This window comes from Trachypithecus francoisi, unplaced genomic scaffold (assembly GCF_009764315.1).
Source record: "Trachypithecus francoisi isolate TF-2019V2 unplaced genomic scaffold, Tfra_2.0 Lachesis_group1, whole genome shotgun sequence".
NCBI classification, from domain to species: domain Eukaryota; kingdom Metazoa; phylum Chordata; class Mammalia; order Primates; family Cercopithecidae; genus Trachypithecus; species Trachypithecus francoisi.
Genome location: NW_022681454.1, coordinates 6,780,681 through 6,804,063, shown reverse-complemented (window position 1 = coordinate 6,804,063; position 23,383 = coordinate 6,780,681). Strand labels below are relative to the sequence as shown.

The 23,383-nt window shown below is 49.8% G+C and overlaps 1 protein-coding gene across 4 annotated transcripts in view; it reads right to left on the bottom strand.

Moving 5' to 3' along the window:
- Nucleotides 1-23,383, bottom strand: part of JAKMIP1 (janus kinase and microtubule interacting protein 1) — a 182,534-nt gene that overhangs the window by 80,946 nt on the left and 78,205 nt on the right. For 2 of the 4 annotated variants that reach the window (XM_033213708.1, XM_033213705.1), the window contains exons 2-3: nucleotides 11,832-12,107; nucleotides 4,619-5,113 (exon numbers count right to left, since the gene is read on the bottom strand). In XM_033213708.1, coding sequence (XP_033069599.1) covers nucleotides 4,619-5,113; nucleotides 11,832-11,960 — 624 coding nt within the window. In that variant the 5' untranslated portion in view covers nucleotides 11,961-12,107. The remainder of the gene's footprint in view (nucleotides 1-4,618; nucleotides 5,114-11,831; nucleotides 12,108-23,383) is intronic. The other 2 variants (XM_033213706.1, XM_033213707.1) reach the window with 1 other exon arrangement.

Here is a 23,383-nt window from a genome sequence, read left to right as displayed (position 1 = left end):
AACAAAAAATTAGCTGCGCATTGTGGCAGCATCTGTAATCCTAGCTACTCGGGAGGCTGAGGCAAGAGAATTGCTTGAACCCAGGAGGCAGAAGTTGCAGTGAGCTGAGATCACACCACTGCACTCCAGCCTGAGCAACACAGCAAGACTCAGTAAAAAAAAAAAAAAAAGGCCGGGCGCGGTGGCTCAAGCCTGTAATCCCAGCACTTTGGGAGGCCGAGACGGGCGGATCACGAGGTCAGGAGATCGAGACCATCCCGGCTAACACGGTGAAACCCCGTCTCTACTAAAAATACAAAAAACTAGCCGGGCGAGGTGGCCGGCGCCTGTAGTCCAGCTACTCGGGAGGCTGAGGCAGGAGAATGGCGTAAACCCGGGAGGCGGAGCTTGCAGTGAGCTGAGATCTGGCCACTGCACTCCAGTCCGGGCGACAGAGCGAGACTCTGCCTCAAAAAAAAAAAAAAAAAAAAAAAGTCTGCTGGGATTTTGGTAAGGGATAGCACTGAATCTGTAGCTCAATCATGGAAAAACTGATATCTATACTAAGTCTTCTAATCGATGAAAATGATATCTCTTTCCATTGATTTAGATCTCCTTAAATTTTTCTCAGCAATGTTTTCTAGTTTTCAGGGGAGACATCTTACACAACTTTCATTAGATTCACTCCTAGGTATGAGTTTTTTGGTGCTCTACTGTAAATGATACTTTTTAAGATTTCGTTTTCTAGGCCGGGCGCGGTGGCTCAAGCCTGTAATCCCAGCACTTTGGGAGGCCGAGACGGGCGGATCACAAGGTCAGGAGATCGAGACCATCCTGGCTAACACGGTGAAACCCCGTCTCTACTAAAAATACAAAAAACTAGCCGGGCGAGGTGGCCGGCGCCTGTAGTCCCAGCTACTCGGGAGGCTGAGGCAGGAGAATGGCGTAAACCCGGGAGGCGGAGCTTGCAGTGAGCTGAGATCTGGCCACTGCACTCCAGTCCGGGCGACAGAGCGAGACTCTGCCTCAAAAAAAAAAAAAAAAAAAAAGTCTGCTGGGATTTTGGTAAGGGATAGCACTGAATCTGTAGCTCAATCATGGAAAAACTGATATCTATACTAAGTCTTCTAATCGATGAAAATGATATCTCTTTCCATTGATTTAGATCTCCTTAAATTTTTCTCAGCAATGTTTTCTAGTTTTCAGGGGAGACATCTTACACAACTTTCATTAGATTCACTCCTAGGTATGAGTTTTTTGGTGCTCTACTGTAAATGATACTTTTTAAGATTTCGTTTTCTAGGCCGGGCGCGGTGGCTCAAGCCTGTAATCCCAGCACTTTGGGAGGCCGAGACGGGCGGATCACAAGGTCAGGAGATCGAGACCATCCTGGCTAACACGGTGAAACCCTGTCTCTACTAAAAATACAAAAAACTAGCCGGGTGAGGTGGCGGTGCCTGTAGTCCCAGCTACTCCGGAGGCTGAGGCAGGAGAATGGCGTGAACCCGAGAGGCGGAGCTTGCAGTGAGCTGAGATCTGGCCACTGCACTCCAGCCTGGGTGACAGAGTGAGACTCCGTCTCAAAAAAAAAAAGATTTCGTTTTCTAATTGTCCATTGCTAATATATTGAAATAATTTGTGTGTATGTACCTTGTATATATAGACTTTGATAAATTCACTTATTAATTCTAATAGTTTGTAGGGTCTTTCCATGTTCAGAACTTTCCACGTTCTGAACGTGTCCCACAAAAATTCATACATTGAAACTTATCACCAATGTGATAGTATTCGGAGGTGGGGACTTTAAGAGGTGATTAAGTCATGAGGGCAAAGCCTTTATGAAGGGAGTTAATGACCTTATAAGAGAAATATGAGCTGCCTGCCTCTCTTTTGTCATCACATTCCTTCTGGCATGTGAGGACATGGCATTCAAGACATCATCTTAGAAGCAGAAACTGGGCCCTTGCCAGATACTGAACTTGCCAGTGCCTGGATCTTGGACTTCCCAGCCTCCAGAATGGTAAGAAATAAATTTCTATTATATATAAGTTACCCAGTCTGTGTTATTTTGTTATAGCAACAGTAGTGAACTAAAAACAGGTCTCTTGGATTTTCTACATCACAACCATAGCACCTGCAAATAATGAGTTTTCTTTTTTTCTCCCTCTCTAAAGCTTTTATTTGTTTACTGTCTTTTGTATTTGACATTCTGGCCAGTGCAATGTTGACTAGAAGTGGTAACAGTCAACATCTTGTTTTGACCTTGAACTTGGGTGGGAAATGTTCAATATTTCATCATTATGTATATTGCTTGTAACAGATTTTTGATAGAACCACTTATCATATTAGAGACATTCTATTCTATTCCTGGTTTTCTGAGAGTTTATATCATGAAATTGAATTTTACCAACAGATTTTTCTGCATCTATTAATATGACCACTTTTTTTCTCTTTTATCATATCATTATGTTGAATTACATTCAGCGATTTTAGAATATGAAGTCAATCTTTGTATTTTCAGAATAAACTCAGCTGGGTTATGACTTATTAGCCTTTCTATGTATTGCTGGATTTGATATGTTAATATCTTGCTTGTACTCTTGAATCTATGTTCATAAAAGGTAATCCAAAAGTTTTCTTATCTTGTGATGTTATTGCTTTTGGAATCAGAGTTACACCGGCTTCATAAGTTAGTTAAAATGTGTTCCAATTTATATTTTCTGGAAGACTTTGGCTAGAATTAGTTTTACTTCTTTCTTAAACACTTGAAAGAATTTACTTGTGAAGCCGTCTAGGTCTGGGCCTTTCTTCATAGGAAAATTATTCATTACAGATTTAATTTATTTAGGAGCTATAGGACTATTTAGATTTTCTATTTGCTTCGTGTCAGTTTTGGTACGTTGTGCTTATTCAAGGAATATGTTCATTTTATCGAGGTTTCAAGTTTATTGGTATATGCTGTTTGCTGTGGGTTTATTGTCTGTAGGAGCTGTGGTATTTCCCCTTTACATTTTTGATATTAGTAACTCATTGTCTCTGTTTTGCTTTATCAATATTGCTAAATGTTTGTCCATTTATCAATTTTAATTAACTCTTGAATTTGTTGATTTTCTGTATTAATTTTATTTCACTGTTTCTTGCTCTTCAAAATTTCCTTCCTTCTACTCTCTGGAGTTTAATTTGCTGTTCTTTTTCTTTCTTCTTGATATAGAAGCTTAGATGCTTGATTTTCAGCATTTCTTCTTTTTGTCTAAAATATGTTTTGCTCTAAGGACTAATTACAACCCACAAATTTTGAAATGTGGTCTATTTTGATAAAAGTATGTCACATCCACAGAATTCTGCAGTTGTGGAAGAGAGTGCTCTGTCAGGTAAGTTCACGTTGGTTAATTGTGTTGGTGAAATCATGTCTTTATTCATTCTTTGCCTGTGTGTTCTACTGTTTGCTGATAGCAGTGTGTTCATCCCCAACCATAACTGTTGATTTCTCTGCTTCTTCTTTTAGTTTTGATATTTTTCTCTTTTATACATTTGAGGTTTTGTTTTTGAATGCATTCCCACTGAACTGACCCTTTATTATTAAGAACTGCCCTTTTGTGTCTTTAGTATTACTTCTTGCCTTAGAGCCTTTGACATTAATACAGACAGACCAGCTTTGCTTTCAGGAAGTGTTTGCACAGTGTATCTTTCCCCATCCTCTTATGCTCCGTGTCACCATGTCCTCATAATTAAGATGTCTCTCTTGTAAATATCACTGTTACTGTTTGATCCAGTCTGAAAACCTCAGCTTACTTTACTTCTTAGCCTCCTGCCCCACACAGCTTCAAAGTGTGACAAACGCCCTGAGGGGCAGACTGGCCATGTGTTTGTGGTGGGCCCCCTCCCTTTGCCTCCTACATCCAGTGAGGGCATGGGAGCTGCCACTCTGCCTTTCCAGCTGGACTCACCAGCCTTCCCCATCACTGCAGGACTCAGGAGGATCTCCTGTGCAGCAAGCTGGCCTAGGTGGGGCTCCTCTGGTTTCCATTCTTTCATGCCCACCCTGAGATGGCAAAAAATCCTACTCATCTCTCTTAGGACATCCAATCTTCAGCCCACACCCAGAATCCACAAATGGCCCAAGGGAAGAAAGCAGTTGGCAATTCTCAGGCGGCCCAGGCAGGGCTCTTTCCCCTTCCCTTTGGAATTTTAGTTCATCCACACTCCACAGCTTCCACAGATCTCCAGTATCTTTCAGAACAGGCCTACTTGCAATTTGTTTTTTCCCTTGCTGTTGCAGCCAGTTGGCCGGCCTGCCCTGACCTGCGGCACCTTACCTGGAGATGGAAGTCTGCTCATGGTTGTTGAAGTAAATGAATCGATAAATGCCTGGCACTCAGATATGCTATCACGATGCATTTGCAACAACCCTCGCTAGTCTCCATTAAACTCCTTTGACAAATGGGGAAACTGTTCTTTGAGCCGATTACCTGCAGCCCCAAAGCCTCCCTACCACACCTAAGACTGCAAGGACGTTGCTGGGGCCCCAGTGCTTTGAACAATGCCTGGAGCACAGCAGGTCCTCGGAGCTCCGCATTTCCCCCACGCGTGCAGGGAGGGAAGGCTGCGTGCCCGTGGGCTGGGGAGGGGCGGCACGTACCAGCCTGCGGATGTCGCGCTCGCACTCGCGCTTGATGCGGTGCACCTCGTCTTGGTGCGCCTGGTAGGCAGCGCGCAGGTCGGCTGCCTTGGTCTTGTCGGCCTGCATGCAGTTACTGAGCGCCTCCTCTGCCTGCTTGCGCGCTGCCTTGAGCTCTAGGATCTCCTGCTGCAGCCGCAGGCGCTCTCCGTCGAAGGCCCTGCGCGCCTCCTCGCGCGCCTCGGTCAGCAGCGCTGTCTTGACCTTGTCTGCTGCGCCGTCGCGCAGCACGTTCAGCGTGGCCTGCAGCCGCTGCAGCTCACCCTCCTTGATCTTGGCGGTGCGCGCCGCCTCCTGCTCGTGCTGCCGGATGAGCCCCTCGCGCAGCGCCTGCAGCTCCTTGGTCTTCTCTTCATGCAGCTTGGCCTTGAGCTCCGAAATGTAGGCCGTGTGCCGTCGCTGCTCCTGCTCGCGCTCCAGCTTCGCCTCCTGCAGCCGCTCGCGCAGTTTGCCCACCTGCAGCCAGAGCGTCGAGAGAGCCGGTCAGGATCAGGGTCAGGGTCACAGCTGGAGGAGCTGGCCACAGCCTCCCCGCGCCCAAGACACCCACCTGGGCCCACGTTCCCACGGATTCCCCCTTCGGCAATGCCCTGCAGGCCTGACCCTCCTGCCAGCCCCACTTAGAATCTCTCCTGCTAGTTCCCTGAGGTTTTCCGCGGGGGTGGCAACCCCCCGAGGACGTTGGAGAGGAATTCAAGCCTTTGACATCTCTTCCGAGTTGTAGATATATGAGGAAGGACAATTGCTCAATCACAGAACACACCCTGCAGAAATCGTCACCAAGACCCCAAAGATTGTAAACCAGAAATACATTTCCAGGGCCCCATGCACGGACTCTGGAGTTGGAGAAGACAGACCAGGCTTCTAAGTCTTCGGGTGCAGTGAGCAGGGGAGCACCATTCTTGTTGAGCGGGGTCCCAAGCTGGGCTGGGGACTCCAATGCATCACCCACATTGCCACATTAACCCCTCACGGTCTTGGGAAGGAGGTAGCTCGCTCTCTCTCTCTCTCTCTCTCTCCTCTCTCTCTCTCTCTCTGTCTCTCTGTCTCTCTGTCTTCCTCTCTCTCTCTCCTCTGTTTTATCACGAGGCAGCCAAGGCTCCGTGCCGGTCTGGTGACCTGCCCAGGGTGAGGGATGAGGACTCTGCTGCTGCCAGGTGACCCACCCCACCTTGAGTCTATTCATTCTATCAGCAAACAATTCAAAACATTACTTATAAAATGTCCCAAGGGAGTGTGTTCTTAAAACACTTCAAAATGCTTTCTTTAACCTTTTTGTTTCAGTATCACTCAACACACATTCCACAGGAACACCTGACAAGCCCTTCTTTCCTGAATTCTGCCCCTCTCTGCAGACCTGAAATGAATTGCCTCTGACGGACAAGCTGCTTCCAAGGAAAATGGCAACGTCTTTCCCCAGACCACACTCTTGATAGCATAGTAACATGTTAAAATTAATTTTCGGTGAGAAGTTTTACAATGACACCTGAGTACTGGTAAATCCTTACTTATAACAGCAGGTCAAGAAGCAAATAAAACCAACCCAGGAAAACACACAAGAGCAACATCTCCTTTCACCAGATACTCACAATCATAGGAACGAAGCCAGGCGACCAGTCCACACTCTGTCCACCTTACCCTGGGGGCAGCAATCAGTATCTTTTCCGAGTGGATTTAGTAACAGGAAGCCAGAACTTTAAGTATTTAACAGAACTGTCCCGGTTATGGACAAAATGTTTTTGACTGTTCTCCCTGCTGCGAGGCAACACTGTGTTAAGTCCCTGGTTAATGCTGACAGTCATCTGGGCTCAGCAAGGTCAGATCCAATGAGATCCTAATCTGTTTTGATGAGCTGCATTTCCCCGGGGAAATTTCTCTACCTCTATGGTGATTGATGTTGTGGGTCGACTTGGCTGGGCCACAATGCCCAGTCGTTTGGTCAAACATCAGTCCAGATGTGGCTGTGAAGGTATATTTTAGAAAAGATTAACATTTACATCAGTAAACTCTGGGTGAAGCACAGTGCCTTCCACCATGTAGGTGGGCCTCATCCAATCAGTCGAAGGCTTCCATAGAAAGACCGAGGTCCCCTGAGGAAGAAGGAACTCTGCCTCCAGACTGCACTGGGACTCGAAGCTGCAAGATCAACCCTTGCCTGAATCTCCAGCCTGCTGGTCTGCCCTACACATTTCAGATTTGCTAGCCCCACAACTGCGTAAGCCGATTCCTTAAAACTAACAAACAGCCTCTCACTCTGTGGTGTGTGTGTGTGTGACAACCTATTGATTCTGTTTCTCTAAAGAACTCTGACTACACAAACTTCCAGAGCTCCAGTTTCCTCTACTAGGAAACAGGGATGTCAACAGCTGCCCCTCCAAGGCCCGTTGGGAGGAGGAAGATGAGGTGACTGCAGGTGGATGAATGAAGTCTGTTGTTATCGTGGTTCTGACTTTGTGCATCAGGTGTGGGCAGCCTCTCGGGAGAGTCACAGGTAGAAAGGGAATGAGGAACATGGAAGGGTGAGCAGAGGCCTGTGCAGGGCAGCCCGGGGGGTATAGGGCTGCTTCCTGGGAGGGGCAGAGGTGCTGCTGAGGCTGGTGATCCAGGTGTGTAGGGCAGGGATGGTGACAGAGAGGCAGGGGCCTGGGGACAGGGCCCTGGTGGGTCCCTCCAGCTCTGCCCAAAGCTGCTGAGGGCCAAGCCCAGGTGACATGACCTATGCCACAGAAGCAGCAGAGTGAGGCTGGGGTGACCCCTGGTGTGCACAGAGCACTCCCTACCCCCACCACTCCATCCAACTGAGCAGGCCAAAAAAAGCCATCCAGCATTTTACCTCCAGGTGCCTCCAAGCTACCCCAAGTGTAGAGGCACCCACACCAGTCACTCCTCAGCACTTGGACTCTAAATGCAGCCATAGCACAAAGGCCAAGAGAGGGAACATGCCCTGGGTGTGTGGGGGCTGGCATGGAGAAATTATCTGAACCACCAGAACCACCCCCACTTGCCATTCCCACTCAGAGGGTGAGTCAGATTCATCCCTTTCCATCCCCATCCTCATCCAATCCGGCAGCACTGGCTCTCTATGTCCAGGCCTGGCCACTTCCCCACTTCCTCCTTGCCCAAGCCACCTGCAGCAGCCCTCCCTACCACACCCTCCAGGCTCAAAGCCCTCTAAATCTCACGGGTACAGGTTAACTACTCTGAAACCATCATACATGTATAGTGTTGAAGAAAGGAAGTGGATGGCAGATGGGGAAGCCAGGTTTCCCACTTGGAGTGAGAGGTTACAGACAAGCAAGAGGAGGCTGAAGTGAGCCATGTGACAGTGGATTCATCTTGGGGACATCTGTAAGAACTCATGTTTAACTTTGTGTGGATATAGATGTCACATATAGAAATATTTACAGGTATGTGTACATACGCAGGTCATATACACATATATTTCCTTGTTCTGGCAGCTGAGAGGGCCTAGAAACAATGACACCCAGCAGTAATGGGCACACCTGGTGCCCAGATCTTTGTTTCTAATGCCATTCTCCAGTAAAAGGAACCAGGACTCCTCAGAGAAATTGCTGGGTCTAGGGCTAGGATAGGAAATATACAAGATGAGCCTGGGGCATCTTTTTTTTTTGAGTCAGAGTCTCGCTCTGTCGCCCAGGCTGGAGTACAGTGGCGCGATCTCGGCTCACTGCAAGCTCCGCCTCCCGGGTTCAAGCCATTCTCCTGCCTCAGCCTCCCGAGTAGCAGGACTATAGGTGCCCGCCACCACGCCCAGCTGATTTTTTAATATTTTTAGTAGAGATGGGGTTTCACCGTGTTAACCAGGATGGTCTCGTTCTCCTGACCTCATGATCCATCCGCCTCGGCCTCCCAAAGTGCTGGGATTACAGGCGTGAGCCACTGCGGAGCCTGGAGCATGTTATGATGCCAGAAAGTAAGGAAGTACTCCAAAAACCCCCACAAAACTGCCCCTGTGACGTCTTGGGCTCTGCTTGCCCCTGCTCTATTTTCTAAAACCTTTGATGCAATGTGCCCAGGGCTGCTATATTGCTGGTTTCCTGTGAGCCTCTGTACCCATCTGACTTCAGGGCAGGGGCTGTCTCTGAGTTACTTCCAAACGCTTCTCACTCAGCCCAGGCATGGAGCATGCGTGCCACAGGCTTGCTGATGAACAGACAGACACGTTTACCACCCTCCCACATCCTACAGTGTTCAACAGGTATGCTTTGCTAAAATACCAGCACTTTAAATGGGACATTGACGGTGATTATGAGATCATATCAAAGTAACACTTCAATGCAATTGTAAAGTTTGCATTTATTCTTTTTGTACCAGTCAACAAGCACATGGCTGAATTCTCAGAGAATCAAAATTCTCCCAGCAGCCAGATGGGTAAAGTCAACCTCAACGGGCCACAGGGATGGCTGGATTGAGAAAATAAGCAGCCAGGGTACATCCAAGTGGAAATTGCTACATGTCCCAGAGGCAAGGAGGCAGCTTGGTAACAGGGAGGCCCAGCCTGGGGTCCGCATGGGCCTGGCTTTCAACCCAGCAATACCACCTACTGTGCTGGCCTCGTGTGTGAGGCTAAACTGTGTCCCCTGAAATTCATATGTTGAAGTCCTAACCCCCAGGACCTCAGGATGTGATTGCATTTGGAGATAGATCCTAATGAGGTCATTAGGGTGGGCCCTAACCCAATTTGCCTGGTGTCTTCATAAGAAGAGGAAATAGACATGGACACACAGAGGAGAAAGCCATGTGAAGATACAGGGAGAAGGTGGTCGACTGCGAGCCAAGGAGATAGGCTTCAGAAGGAGCCAATCCTGACACCTGGATCTGTGGCTGCCAGGCTCCAGGACTGAGACAGCAAACGTCTGTTGTGTAAGCTGCCCCATCTGTGGGACTTGGTTACTGCAGCCCTGGCAAGCTGACACACCTGGGCAAGTCCCTGCCCTCTCCAGCCCTTGGCTGGCTCACCTGTAACACGGGGGAAGCCGCACCTGACCTCTCAGTTCCCTGCCAGGGTCAGGACACCCTCTAAAGCACCTGGCGCTATCTGCACAGTAGGCATACAAATGTCGCCCTGATGGTCATGTGAGAATATGACAGGCAGCACCCAGGCCCTGTGTGTGACTGTCTCATTCATTCCTCAAACAACCCAGGAGGCAGACACCTTAGAGGTCCCCATCTACAGATGGGAAAACTGAGGCAGGGGGTTACACAGCTTATAAAACCTCAGGCAGGGGTGGTGGTGGAGAGGGGATGGAGCCCAGGCAGTGTGATGTGAGCAAGCAGCTTTCCCTGTCACCACAGCCACTATTGCTATATCCAGATACAAGATGCAAGCCCCTGCAGCCCTAGCCAGTCAGCCCCAGCCCCAGAGGTGACCTGGCCTCTTGACTTGGCTAAAGGGTGAACAGGTCAATATCACCAGCATCCATGACTAAAAGAGGCTGGATGCACTTAGACTGGAATCTTGAACACCTAGGGATGGAGACAGGTTCATCTGTCCCCAAGTTCCAGAAGCCCACTCCCCCAGTCCAGAACTCAGCCTCTGCTCTGTGTGGCCCCTCCTGAGCTGGGGGTTGGAGCCAGAGCCCAGGCCCCAGCCCTATCCCCACCTGACAGCTGGATCTGGCCCAGGACCCCATTGGCGGCCTGAGTCCCAGCTCAACAAGACAGGGATGCCTGATGCAATTTCCCAAGCAGCCTCCACCCATTGCTCCAGGTGCTACATCAGAAGCTAGAGGGTACCTTCAGAGCTTCAGTTAGACCCTCAACTGCTCGAGCCACCCAGGAGCAAGCCTGCATCTCCATCCCTTTTCTGTCCTCAGCCTGGCTAGTAGTTCCTCCCTGGGCTCATAGCCCTGGGCTTGCTCTACCTTCAAGTCCACCCAAGTCAGAGCCCGGCCACCAAACAGGACTGCAGCTGGGCCTGGGCACCAGATGTTGATGGGTCTTTTTATTGCATCCATTAATCAGATCCTCATGACCATCTGAAACCAGACAGCTATTATTACACCATAATAGCTGGTGTCAGATGAGAAGACAGAGGTTTCAGAGACTTTTAGTCACCTGGCCAAGATCATGAGACCAGTTAGGGGACAAGCTGAGGTTTGAAGCCAGGTCTGCCTGGAAAGTCTGTGTTCCTCCCCTCTGTGACATCCCGTGCTTTCATTAGACTCCCAGCACCCAACCAGGCACTGTCCTGCCCAGCTCCAAAGCTCAAATCTGCCTTAGGACAGAGAAGAGTAGCTCATATCCCAGAGCCAGGCTCTGTTCCAAGCTCTTTACCTAGCAAAGCCCTGAGTCCAGACCACACATAATATGGCTTACAAGAGCTCAAGGCAGCATAAACCAAAAATAAACTTTGAAGCCTCCTGACCATCTGAACGGACCCCTCCTCTCCACCAAGGGCATTCCAAAGTTAACCTGAAAAGCTAGTTCAGGCCATGATGGGAAGTGGGGAGTGGGACATGCCTCACTATGCCCTCTTCCCTTTTGGAATTTAGGAAAAGCTGGTACTGCCATGACCTTGCTAAATTAAGCTAAACTTAGCCTGAGGGTGCCTTCATGCATGAGTTCCTATATAATGAACTGCAACCTAACTTAGCAAGCAAACTAACCAAGAGGCTGACTTAGGAGCATTTTTAAACAAACAGCTGAGGCTCAGCCAATCACAGAAGCTGAGCATCAGTAAATCACAGGTGACCCACGGATCAAGGGTCAAGCTGTAATCAATCAAGTAGCCTCGGTACCTCTTGTTTTCTGTCCCCATATTGAAAGCTGTCTGACCATATGCAGGTTTCTCTGAACCTGCTCTGTTCTATTCTGGGGACTGCCCCATCCTCGAATCGCTCTTTGCTCGGTTAAACTCTGCTAAACTGAATTTGTCAAACATTTTTCTTTTGACAACCCCCATCCTGCAGGTAAGAGAAATCAAAGAATGGGGTGTTCAGTGGCTTGTCCAAGGTCACAGCAAGCATTGGTGGGGCCCAGACTCCTGCCCAGCGGTCTCTGTACTGCAAAGGGACAGGCCGCAGGCTACAGAGGTGAAGTGCCTGCCCTCAGCCCCCAACCTGGAACAGGCTCTCCATACACGCCCCAGGGGCAACACTGCCCAAAGGGACATTTGCAGCCCAGCTGCTGCTGAGCTGGCGCCAGCCCCCACCTTGCTCTTTTCCTGCTGGAACTCGATCTGAATGCTGGTCAGCTTGGCCCGCAGCTCCTCGTTGGCCATCTGCACCGCGTCCGCCTCCATCTCGGGCTTCTCGCCCTTGCTCCGGCCTTTCTTCGACATGCTTCCTCTTGGGTCAAGGTGCTGAGATCCCGCGGTTCACACCTGTTCACGCACGCCAGCCAGCAGGCGTGGCTACCAGCTCCGCCGTGCTAACCAGTCGCGCAGGGCTCAGCTCGCCCTCCGAGGAAACCACCATCACTTGGGATCCTGAGGGAAGGAGGGAAACTGAGTTAGCAGAGAGAGAAGGGTGGGGAGCTGGTGTCCCTGCCTAGGGCACCCTGGGCCAGGCAACTGCCTCATCTGGAGGATGACCTGCCACTCCCAGAGCTGACCTAGAGCCTCCCAGATGGAGGCTGCAGCAGAATCACTTGGAGGTTGTTAAGGCATGGAGTCCTGGGCCCACCCATAGAGAATCTGATTTGCATTTCTAACAAGCTCCCAGGTGAGGCTCCCAAGTGACCACACTTTGTGTAGCTTCAGTCCATCCTGCTCCCATCAGGATGGGACCAGCCCGTCTCAGCACCCTGTTTTTTAAGAAAGGCAAGAAAAATATCTGCAATTAGCCAGGAAGGACCCCCGAAGAAAGAAGAAGAGAAACAAAATGGACCACATCCACAGGAGCGGCCCGCCAGCCTCGCAGGCAGGATGGGGCAGCTGCAGGTCTGCCAACTCTTTGGGCCGCTGGTGGGGGAGAGGGCTGTCCTGTCCAGGACCCAAAAGCTGTTGAAGCCCTACCCTGAGCATGTGTCAACTGTCAGCTCCTCTGGATCAGAACCTTAGCTCCCACCTTTGTGTGCCCCACCCCGTGCCCAGCCCAAAGTCCAAGCTCGATCCAATTCCAGGATGAATAAATCTCCATGGGCTGATGCCAAGGCTGGTACTCTCAACACCCCGTTCCAGACACTGCCAGGCTGGGCCACAGTGAGTGTGGAGATGAATGGAGTGCAGACCACAGTCTGCCAACATCAGTGAGCCTGAGTCTCCTAAGATACTTCTTCCAAAAAGCAGGGCCCTGGGTCTTACCCAGAGCATGGTAGGCCAGGGAATCTGCATTTCCATCCACAATCCCAGCAATTCTGGAGCCGGGTCTGAGGACCAAACTTAGAGAAATGGGCTTTTTGATTTCAGAGGTTAGTGGTTTCCTTCCTTACTAGATAGGTGATGTCACCCAGCGTTACAGATAAGGAAACGGATACACACAGAAGTTGACTGCTGGCGATGTCACTCAGCTACTGAGAGAGGAAACAGTATGAACCCGATCAAGGTCCACAGCTGGAAGTGGGTGAGCCAGGACTGAGCCTAACCACTGCCCCGAGCTGCCTCGGAAAGCCCACCTCTGCTCTCCCTTCCCTTCCCCACGTCTCCTTCTCATTTTCCACCTGACAAACTGTAATTGACTTAGTTCTCATCTATGTCCCCTACATGAGGATGGATTCCCAGTACGCAAGGCCTGGGCCTGCTCTGCTGCCACTGTGTCCTCCATGCCTAGAACAGAGGGCAGCATGTAAGATGCATTCCAGCAGGATCCGCTAAGTGTGTGAATGAATGAGCGAGTGACAACAGGAGAGTCATGAGGTGCCCATCATGTACCAGGGCCTGTGACAGGAGCTGGGAATTCTGTCCTCTCATCCTTGGAACACCTGGTGAGAGAGGATTTTACTAGGCCAATTTTAGAGATGAGGAAATGAAAGCACAGAGAGGTGAAGTCAGCTACCTAAGTCCACACAGCCAGTGAGTGGTGGTGTTGGGATTAGATCACGTAGGGAATGAATGCAGAGCGAGGAGGGAACACTCCAGTGTGGAGGAATGCTAACTTGGGAGGTTGGGCAGATGAGACCAAATTGGCAAGGAAGGCCATGAACAGGACGGAAGGAGAGAAAGCACCAGGGAGGCCGCAGAAGATCGTGTGTCTAGAAGAAGGAAGGTGCCAACAGCGGGTAGCCCCGAAGAGTCAAGGTGAGAATCCGAAGCTGGCCATTGGATTCGGCCTCCTGGAGTCCATGTGACCTCAGCCTGTGGATGGGAGATGCAGGAAGTATAGGACAGGGGTGCCCAGGAATGGTCTGGGGTGGGGTCCCCGCAACACCAGTGCATCCGGCGAGTTGCAGATGCTCAGTGGCCTTGAACTGAAGTCAGGCGGGACCTGCTAACCCTGAGGGCCTGGGACATCCCTCCAATCTACAAAATCTGGGAGGCAGTGATGGAGGCCAGCTGCCTTCCTCCTGAACAAGAGAGAGTAGTGTTTCTTAAAACACCATGAAGGATTATTCTGGGCTAATCAACATCTCTGCTGATCGATTCCAGAAAGGTACATTCTGTCTTCAGATAAGTATGAACTCCATTTGCCTTGATCTGACTTAGAGCTTGATACATAATTCATTCCTCGCCTCCGCTGACCTGCCGTTTTTATAACCACAGCAGTTCTCAGAAATCAGCCTTTGGGTCTGAAGTGCACCTCCCCCGTACCCTGATGGGCAGGAAGACACAAAATGGTGACACAAAATGCAACACCAAAAAAGGAAGCTTGCTCCTTTTTATTCCTTTGTGTGGCCGCTTCTAGGAATGTGCTTTAAGGAAATACCAGAGATAAGTCTCTGATAGAAACACTTGGATGTGCATCCCAACAACACAGTGCTCAGCCAGAAGGGATAGATGACGTCAATGACGTCTTAGCCCCGACAGAAAACTCCACATGGGGAAAAGGTCAGCGCCACAAAGAGCGAAAAAGGTGAAATAAAAAAATAGGCCAGGTGCGGTGGCTCATGCCTGTAATCCCAGTACTTTGGGAGGCTGAGGTGGGTAGACCACCTGAGGTCAGGAGTTTGAGACCGGCCTGGCCAACATGATGAAACCGCCTCTCTACTAAAAATACAAAAAATTAGCAGGGCGTGATGGTGCGCACCTGTAATTCGGTTACTCGGGAGGCTGAGACGGGAGAATTGCTTGAACCTGGAAGGCGGAAGTTGCAGTGAGCCGAGATCGTGCCATTGCACTGCAGCCTGGGAGACTCCATCTCAAAATAAATAAATAAATACACAAAAATTTAAAAAATACAATTTATAGTCTCAATTTTCTGCTATATATATATGTAGATAGATATATATAATTGCTCATTATTTTCACTCAGTCACAAATACGTGTTGAGCAACTGCGAGGTGCCAGCCCTGCACCCTGGGGACACGGTGGAAAGGACATGGCAGCCACACCCCCAGGATACTGACAAGGACCATCTCGGGGATGCAGTTACAGGTGATATCTATTCTCTTCTTTAGACTCTTCTAGGTAAGTACAATTTTCTACTTCAATGACTGCTTTTAAGAGGAAACAGTGCAGTTTGTTTTGTTTTGTTTTGTTTTTTAAGAAAGGCAAGAAAAATATCTGCAATTAGCCAGGAAGGACCCCCGAAGAAAGAAGAAGAGAAACAAAATGGACCACATCCACAGGAGCGGCCCGCCAGCCTCGCAGGCAGGATGGGGCAGCTGCAGGTCTGCCAACTCTTTGGGCCGCTGGTGGGGGAGAGGGCTGTCCTGTCCAGGACCCAAAAGCTGTTGAAGCCCTACCCTGAGCATGTGTCAACTGTCAGCTCCTCTGGATCAGAACCTTAGCTCCCACCTTTGTGTGCCCCACCCCGTGCCCAGCCCAAAGTCCAAGCTCGATCCAATTCCAGGATGAATAAATCTCCATGGGCTGATGCCAAGGCTGGTACTCTCAACACCCCGTTCCAGACACTGCCAGGCTGGGCCACAGTGAGTGTGGAGATGAATGGAGTGCAGGAGGGGCGGATGTCCAAAGTTCTGGGCCAAGTCAACCTCAGAGCTCAGGGTGGGCCCCAGCAGCCGGCCTCTGCGCCACGGACACACTGTTGATGGTCCTGACGCTCACAGCGCCATGCAGCATCACTATAATCAGCTCCTCCAGCTGCGGGCTGCACAAAGGTCTCGTCAGCGGAGCAACAGCAGGGAACTCTCCTGCCGGAGCTGAGCCTGGTGTCAGCTGCACCCAGGACTTTTCATTCTGAGCCCACTGCCCACCAAGCAGGAGATGGCACAACCCACTGTCGAGGAAGGAGCACAGCAGTGTGTCAGCGCCGCAGTCTGGAGGGTGACTGCTCAGGACACACAGGAGGCGGAGTCCTCAGAGCATGCTCCTTCCTGAAGGCACGGGGAGCCCCCTGCTGATCCTGGACCTTGCCTGGCATATAGGCCAAGCTTGGTAAATAGCCATCTCCTGTGAACCAGTCCTGTTGGCTCCAGAACTGAAATAGCTCTGCAGCCCACCCAACTCTGACATCACGTGCCCCTTGTCCCAGCCTCCATGCCACTTGTGCCTCAGCAGCGTGGGTGCCCTTTAATTGCCCACAGGAAATTAAAACACCGGGCATGCAGGAGGACCAGACAAGGTCCCGGCCATCACAGAACTGTCTCGTCAGGGAGACCACTGTGGAAATGAATACATAAAATAATGATGGCTTGTGGCAGGTGCTGGAAAGAAAAAGTCTACAGGGCACTGTGATACACAGCTATCAAATATCACCGGTCACGGGCAGGCGGTGGGGAGGGCACACTGCCAGACCACGTGGGGGCTCTACACCAAGCACAGAGTCAAGACCAGCTATGTATTTGCAGCCCAGTGCAAAATGAAAACGTGAGGCTCCTTGTTCAAAATTATTAAGACTTGCATGATGGCAACAGCAGAGCATTAAGCCAAGAGCCAGGCCCTCTGAGCGCAGGCCCTGCAGGACAGCACAGGTCATGTGCCCGTGAAGCTGGCGCTGGACAGAGTTCAAGCCCTACCCCGAGCATGCTGGGACGCCATTAGCAGGGTGTGACTCGCATTTCCATTTCGCTGAAGTGCAGATGGTAATAGCTGTACCCCAGTGGTGGTGGCGAGGGTAAAATGGGTCCCTGCCTGTCACACAGGAAGCACTGCAGAGGCTCTTGCGACTATCATCCTGCTGTTTAAAGATCACCCAGGCTGCTGAGACACAGATGAATGACATGGAGGCTGGGACAAGGGGCATGTGGTGTCAGAGATGGGTGGACTGCAGAGAAATTTCAGTTCTGGAACCAACGGGACTGGTTCGCAGGAGGTGGATATTCGCCAACCTTGACCTATATGCCAGGCTCTTGCTCTGACCCCACAGCCTTCCACAATGCCCACCAACAACATCTGCCCATGCACTGGGTGCAGGGCCTTGTCTGGCCTTCTCAGGCCTGCTGTAAAATTTCCTCCCTTCATTAAAGCACGGCTTCGTGGTGACAACATTGTAGAGGCAAGCAGAAGGGCTGGGACCCTGGACTGAGGCCACAGGAGGCAAGGGCAGAGCTCTGGTTGGCCAGCATGGGCCAGCTTCTGGCTGATGAGGGCTGAGGTGGGCTGAATCGTGGCCCCCAAAAAGATACCACATCCTGCTCCCCAGAACCTGCAGATGTGCCCTTGTTAGGAAAAAGCGCCTTTGAAGATGTAACGAAGTGAAAGATCTCAAGAGGAAAGCCTCCTGGAGTAGGATGAAGTCTAAATCCATTGACAGGAGTCTTTATAGGAGATGCGCAGAGAAGACACATAGAAGAGAGGCCCACGTGAAGCCAGGGAAGAGACCAGAGCACTGTGGCCACACCAGGGAAGCCAGGACAGCTAACAGCCACCCCCAAAGCTGGAGGAGGGAAGGACTGACAGCCTTTTTTAAGAGAATGTGACCCTGCCAGCACCGTGACTTGGGACTTCTGACCTCTAGAACTGTGAGAGTAAATTTCTGTTTACCACTCAGTTTGTGGTCATTCTTTATGGAGGCCACAGGAAATTAATATACCAGGCAAGCAGGAAAGAACCGCTCCTGGGGCCGGGCGCGGTGGCTCACGCCTGTAATCCCAGCACTTTGGGAGGCTGAGGTGGTTGGATCACCTGAGGTCGGGAGTCCGAGACTAGCCTGACTCAACATGGAGAAACCGCCTCTTTACTAAATATACAAATTAGCTGAGCATGTTGGTGCATGCCTGTAATCCCAGCTACTTGGGAGGCTGAGCCAGGAGAATCGCTTGAACACAGGAGGCGGAGGTTGCAGTGAGCTGAGATCACGCCATTGCACTCCAGCCTGGGCAACAAGAGCAAAACTCCATCTCAAAAACAAACAAACAACACCAACAACAAACCAGTCCTGGGACACGCTCAGCACTTTGTTTAATGCCTGAAGGTAAGCAGCTCCTCAGAACACAAGTCTGAATAAGCTTTGCCTTGCCCCTCTCCTCACTGTGTGTAATATCACCAAGAAACCACAATGTCTCCCCGCTAAACAGGGCCGCTCACATCCCTCTACAGTCACAGTTCACAACCTACAAGGTGAGATTAGAAGGGACCTTTGCCCCCAAGGTGTGGATGAAAAAAGTAAGGCTTAGAAAGCAGAAGTGAGTTGCCCAAGATTGTTGGATGACCTGGTGGCTGCCATGGTATTTCCAACTCAGGTTTCCTGCCTCCAGCCCCACATAGCCTGATATTTTTATAACAGGATTCACAAAACACAGGCACAAAAAGAAAATTAGCTCCTTCAAGACACCTCAAATCCAAATATCTGATAAGCAGAAATTCTAGCCCATCACCAAGAGGTCTTCTTTGTAACACTTCCTGCACACTTCACCAAAAATTACATGGAGATCCCAGGGGTCTCCCTGGAGAAAATATGAATGAGGTAGGTTGGCAGAGTCGAATCCTTTCTGTGGACAGAAAACAGTTTATCCTAAAGAATCTAGCCATGCTTTTTTTTTTTTTTTAAACAAACATTCATTACTTAATGAGCCCTTAGGAAAAACATCTCTCTCTGAGTAAGTATATGACTTTGGTTTACATATCTAAATCCAAAGTGATTGTGCTGACTTAAAAAGCTACAACTATATTCCTACCCCAGGCACAGTAATATACTTCCTGGAAATTTATTCTAAGGAAGTAATTCCGGAAAGGAAAGAGCAATCTGCCTAAAGATGTTGCGAGTAGCATAATTTGAATTGTTGATGGCAATGGAAAACTGGAAATAACCTCAGGATCCAAAAGTTGTTGATGGCCAAATGAGCCAAAGCACACTAGCTAACTCAGAAACAGCCCAGGCAGAGACAGGGAGGGAGGCCCACGGACAACAGGGGTGTGTGAGCCCTGCCGGGCAGCACCTGGAGAGATGGGGAGAGTGCTTCTCATCAGTTTACATCCCGCGATTTTGCTTTAAATCCGGTGATGGTGGGCATGCTATTTATGCAATCAACAAAATAATGAAAGAGATGGTACTGGGTTCTCTTTTGAGCAATACTGAAATACCAGAGTGAAGCTCATGGCCCAGGCCAGCTTCAGCTCCTTCCATGAATCCTTTATGGGCCAAGTGGGGACTCAGAGGCTGTCGGAGTCCCCACTCCACAGCGCTGCTGGAGGTTAAGTGCCTTCAGGTTTGGGCATTTCTTGGCACACTTACCGGCACAAAGCAATGCTCAAAAAATGGCAGCAGGCCGGGCGCAGTGACTCACGCCTGTAATCACAGCACTTTGGGAGGCCAAGGTGGGTGGATCACCTGAGATCAGGAGTTCAAGACCAGCCTGGCCAACATGGCGAAACCCCGTGTCTTCTAAAAATACAAAAATTAGCCAGGCATGGTGGTGCACACCTGTAATCCCAGCTACTCGGGAGGCTGAGGCAGGAGAATCGCTTGAATCCGGGAGGCGGCAGTTGCAGTGAGCCAAGATCACACCACTGCACTCTAGCCTGGGTAACAGAGCAAGAGCTTGTCTCAAAAAAAAAAAAAAAAAAAAAATGGCAGCAGCTCATCGTCATCATCATCATCATCATCATCGTTATCATCATCATCATTCTCATTGGTGTGCGCTGCCAGATTTGCCAACAATGTCCATAGCTTGACCCAGGATTTTTCCTATGACTCTATCAACAGTGGGCTGCATAAGGAGCAAGGGCATAAAATGGTCCGCCATGTTCAGGCCCAGAACAACCTGACTATTTGGAGGTAAATACTCTCTTGCCTTCAACTTCCTTCTCACCTTCCAAAGAACTGTGCCAGGCATCAGGAGAGCAAAAGTTGGAAGCAACCTGAATGTACTGCCATGGGGAATTCCTTGTACTACAAAACTGCACTAGTAAATCCAGGGATGAGTATGCAGTGGAGGAGGGTACGCCATCACAGACAGGCGGCCTGCCCCCGGACCTAGCAAGGTGCACACAGCTCCCCGTGCAGGAAGTCACCGGAGTGAGCCCTCGGCACACGCCATCTACTCCAGTAATCGCAACGCAGCTCCAGCGATGCCCAAGAGCATTAAACAGAGGAGCCAGATCTGAATTTTCCAGAGAAAGCTGACATTGATTGTTATGTGAAATTTCCCAGTTTGTATATGTTAGAAATGAATTCACATAGATTTGTGTAAATATCATTCAGCCCAAACAAAAGCCATCTGTGGACCAGATTTGATCTGTGGCCATCGCCCTGCCAACTCTGATGTTTGCCACCTATTAAATGGAAAAAGCAACTTATACAATTGTACATACAGCATACTACAGTGTATACATATATATAATGCGCATATATACTGCATATAATAGACACTATATATGTGCATTTGTAGGCAGGCTTATGTTTAAGTGTAGGCATTTAAAACGGCATAGACAGGGCCGGATGCTGTGGCTCATGCCTGTAACCTTAGCACTTTGGGAGGCCGAGGCAGGCAGATTTCTTGATGTCAGAAGTTCAAGACCAGCCCAGCCAAGATAGCGAAACCCCGTCTCTACTGAAAGTACAAAAATTAGCCTGTAATCCCAACTATTCAGAAGGCTGAGGCAGGAGGATCGCTAGAACCTAGGAGGCAGAGGTTGCAGTGAGCTGAGATCTAACCACTGCACTCCAGCCTGGGTGACACAGTGAGACCCCATCTCAAATAATAATCATAATAATAAAATAGCATAGACAAATATTTACAATCTATTGAGAGTGGACATCTTTGAAAGAGGTACGGGTAGTTGGGTTTTTCCTTCTGTTTGGATTTGATTTTTGCCTGGATACATTTTCTAAAGGACTTACAAAGACTCTGCATTGCATATTTAGCATGAAATCACAAAAGACTCTTGTCTTTAAAAGACTGTGCTGAGATTCAAGGCATAGCAGAGGCCTTGTGAAGAAAAATAACATAATGTGATATAAATAGAGGTTAGAGGGAGCAGCTGCTGACCTGAATTCAAGTCCCACACAAGCAAGTGCCGGCTCTAGGATGCGGGAGACATCAGTTCATATCCCTGAACTGTCGTTTCGTCAGCTGCAAAGCTGGGAGGACAGCGCCCAGCCCATGTGATGTGGAGGTCAGGGAGGGGGATGTGGAGGGTGAAAGCACGGGCTCAAGAGCCAGAGTGACTGGATGGATTCTTAGCTCTACCACTTACCAGCTGTGTGCCCTCAGACAGGAGACTTCACCTCTCTGTGCCTCAATTTCTTGATCAGAAAATGAGGCTAGTAATAATTCCTTCCTCCAAAGGTTGTTTTGGGCATGAAATGACTTCATACTTTTAAGGTGTTCAGAACAGGTGTTCAGACCGTAACAAGGACTCGGTAACAGTTAACAATTATAATGATTTAATTGCAAACTACTAACCTTTTAAATGAAAGATGTCCCTTGTTAACATTCTAATAATTTAGGAAATGCAAAAGGCTCTTGTTAGTTTTTCTATTTTCTGCCAATGCTACTAGTTTTCAACATCACCCCAAAAATGCACACCTATCTTGAGGCTGTACAGTCCTATGGAACAGAGCTGTTGCCACTGGCAGAGGAGGCATGGCTTCTGGGGGGCCCCAACCCCTCACCCAGAGCCATCGCACACCATACAGTAGGTGTGCCCCCATCCCAGGCACACAGCTTGATTCTCAGGATTTTCACAAAATCCTAGCACCTGAGCTGTCTGTTCTTCCAGCCCAGGGCCTAAGAGACACAGGGAACTGGAAGACAGCATTGTGCAAAAGGCGAAGACACAGGCAGGAAAATGAAAGACAGCAAAGATTTTCTAGAAATCAAAGATTTTCCACCATGCCACCACCCCAAAAGAGAGAGAGGGTATTAAAATAAAAAGTCTTTTAATACTTAAAAAGAAGAAGCCTCAAGCTGGGCATGGTGGCTCACGCCTGTAATCCCAGCACTCTGAGAGCCCAAGGCAGGAGGATGGTTGAGCCAAGGAGTTCAAGACCAGTTTGGGCAACAGAGGAAGACCCTGTCTCCATAAAAAAAATGTAAAAGTTAGCTGGATGTGGTGGTGCGAGCCTGTAGTCCTAGCTACCCAGGAGACTGAGGTGGGAGGAGCACCTGAGCCCAGGAGTTCAAAACTGCAGTGAGCTATGGCAGCGCCACTGCACTCCAGCCTGGGCGACAGAGCAGTGAGACCCTGTCCCTAAAACACACAAGAAAGAAAAGGCCTGGGAAGTCTAGGAAGTACTTTCTTAGGAGACCTCATTTTCCAATTACAGGAAATTAACAAGGTGCTTGCTGTCTCTTTTTATACTGATGCAAAGTAGTTAGACGGAGTTTTACATGAACCTTCCATAAGGCATAGTCAATAATGTCAACTAAGTCAGGTTTTCCTAACACATACTCTGGGCTTGGAGGTGAAGTGCCACAGAGAGGACCTGGAACGAGGAGCAGGAGGCTTAGTCACTTGCCTCAGCTCTGCCACTATCCCCTTCATGGCCCTGGCCCAGCTGTGTTCTCTCCATGCAGGACTTTCCATACATAATGAGGGTGGGCCGTGCAGACAGCACCACATGGGACGAGCGTTGGCGACCACTGCTAATCCCAGAGAGGGCCACCTGCGGCCAGGGCTCCCAAGCCCTGTGTCCCATCACTGATGCCAGGAGGTCACAGCTGGCAGGTCTCATCAACATAGAAACGACGACAGAGCAGCCACCTGTACCAGCACATTCAGGAGCACTTAGTGACCAGGACCCAGTTCCACGCTTAAGTGTGGCAGCTTAATCCGCACATGGGCCTCAGCCTTCCCCAACCCTCAACATCCAGCCAAGAGCTGTTCCCTATCACCAGTTTTCAGAGGCATCCCCTACTGCCACTGCCCCAGCCAGCCCTCACCCTTGCCTGTCTGCATTCGTGTGACACAGTGGCCTCCCCTGGTCTAGGCCTACCTGCCAATCCATCCAAGCTCTAGGGCCATGGGGAGTGACCCTCCCCACCGTTCCCTGCTGATGCCCTGTAGGGGAAAAAGTGTCCATGGCTACAGCAGCCAGGCCTCTGCACTGCACCCTGCTCCTCGCTCCAGCCTGGGTCATGCCTGCTGTCCTCTGAAGGCCTCTGCATGTGCCCCTCCCTAGCTCACAGGCCACCTGGGATCACCTCCTAACTGTCCCCAGTATTTGACTTGGGTCACACTTCTTTTGGGCAAACCTCTTCTGCCCTGCAAGCAAGGTTGGGCATCCCTGAGGCCCAAGCCTGACTCTAGGCCACCATCACGTG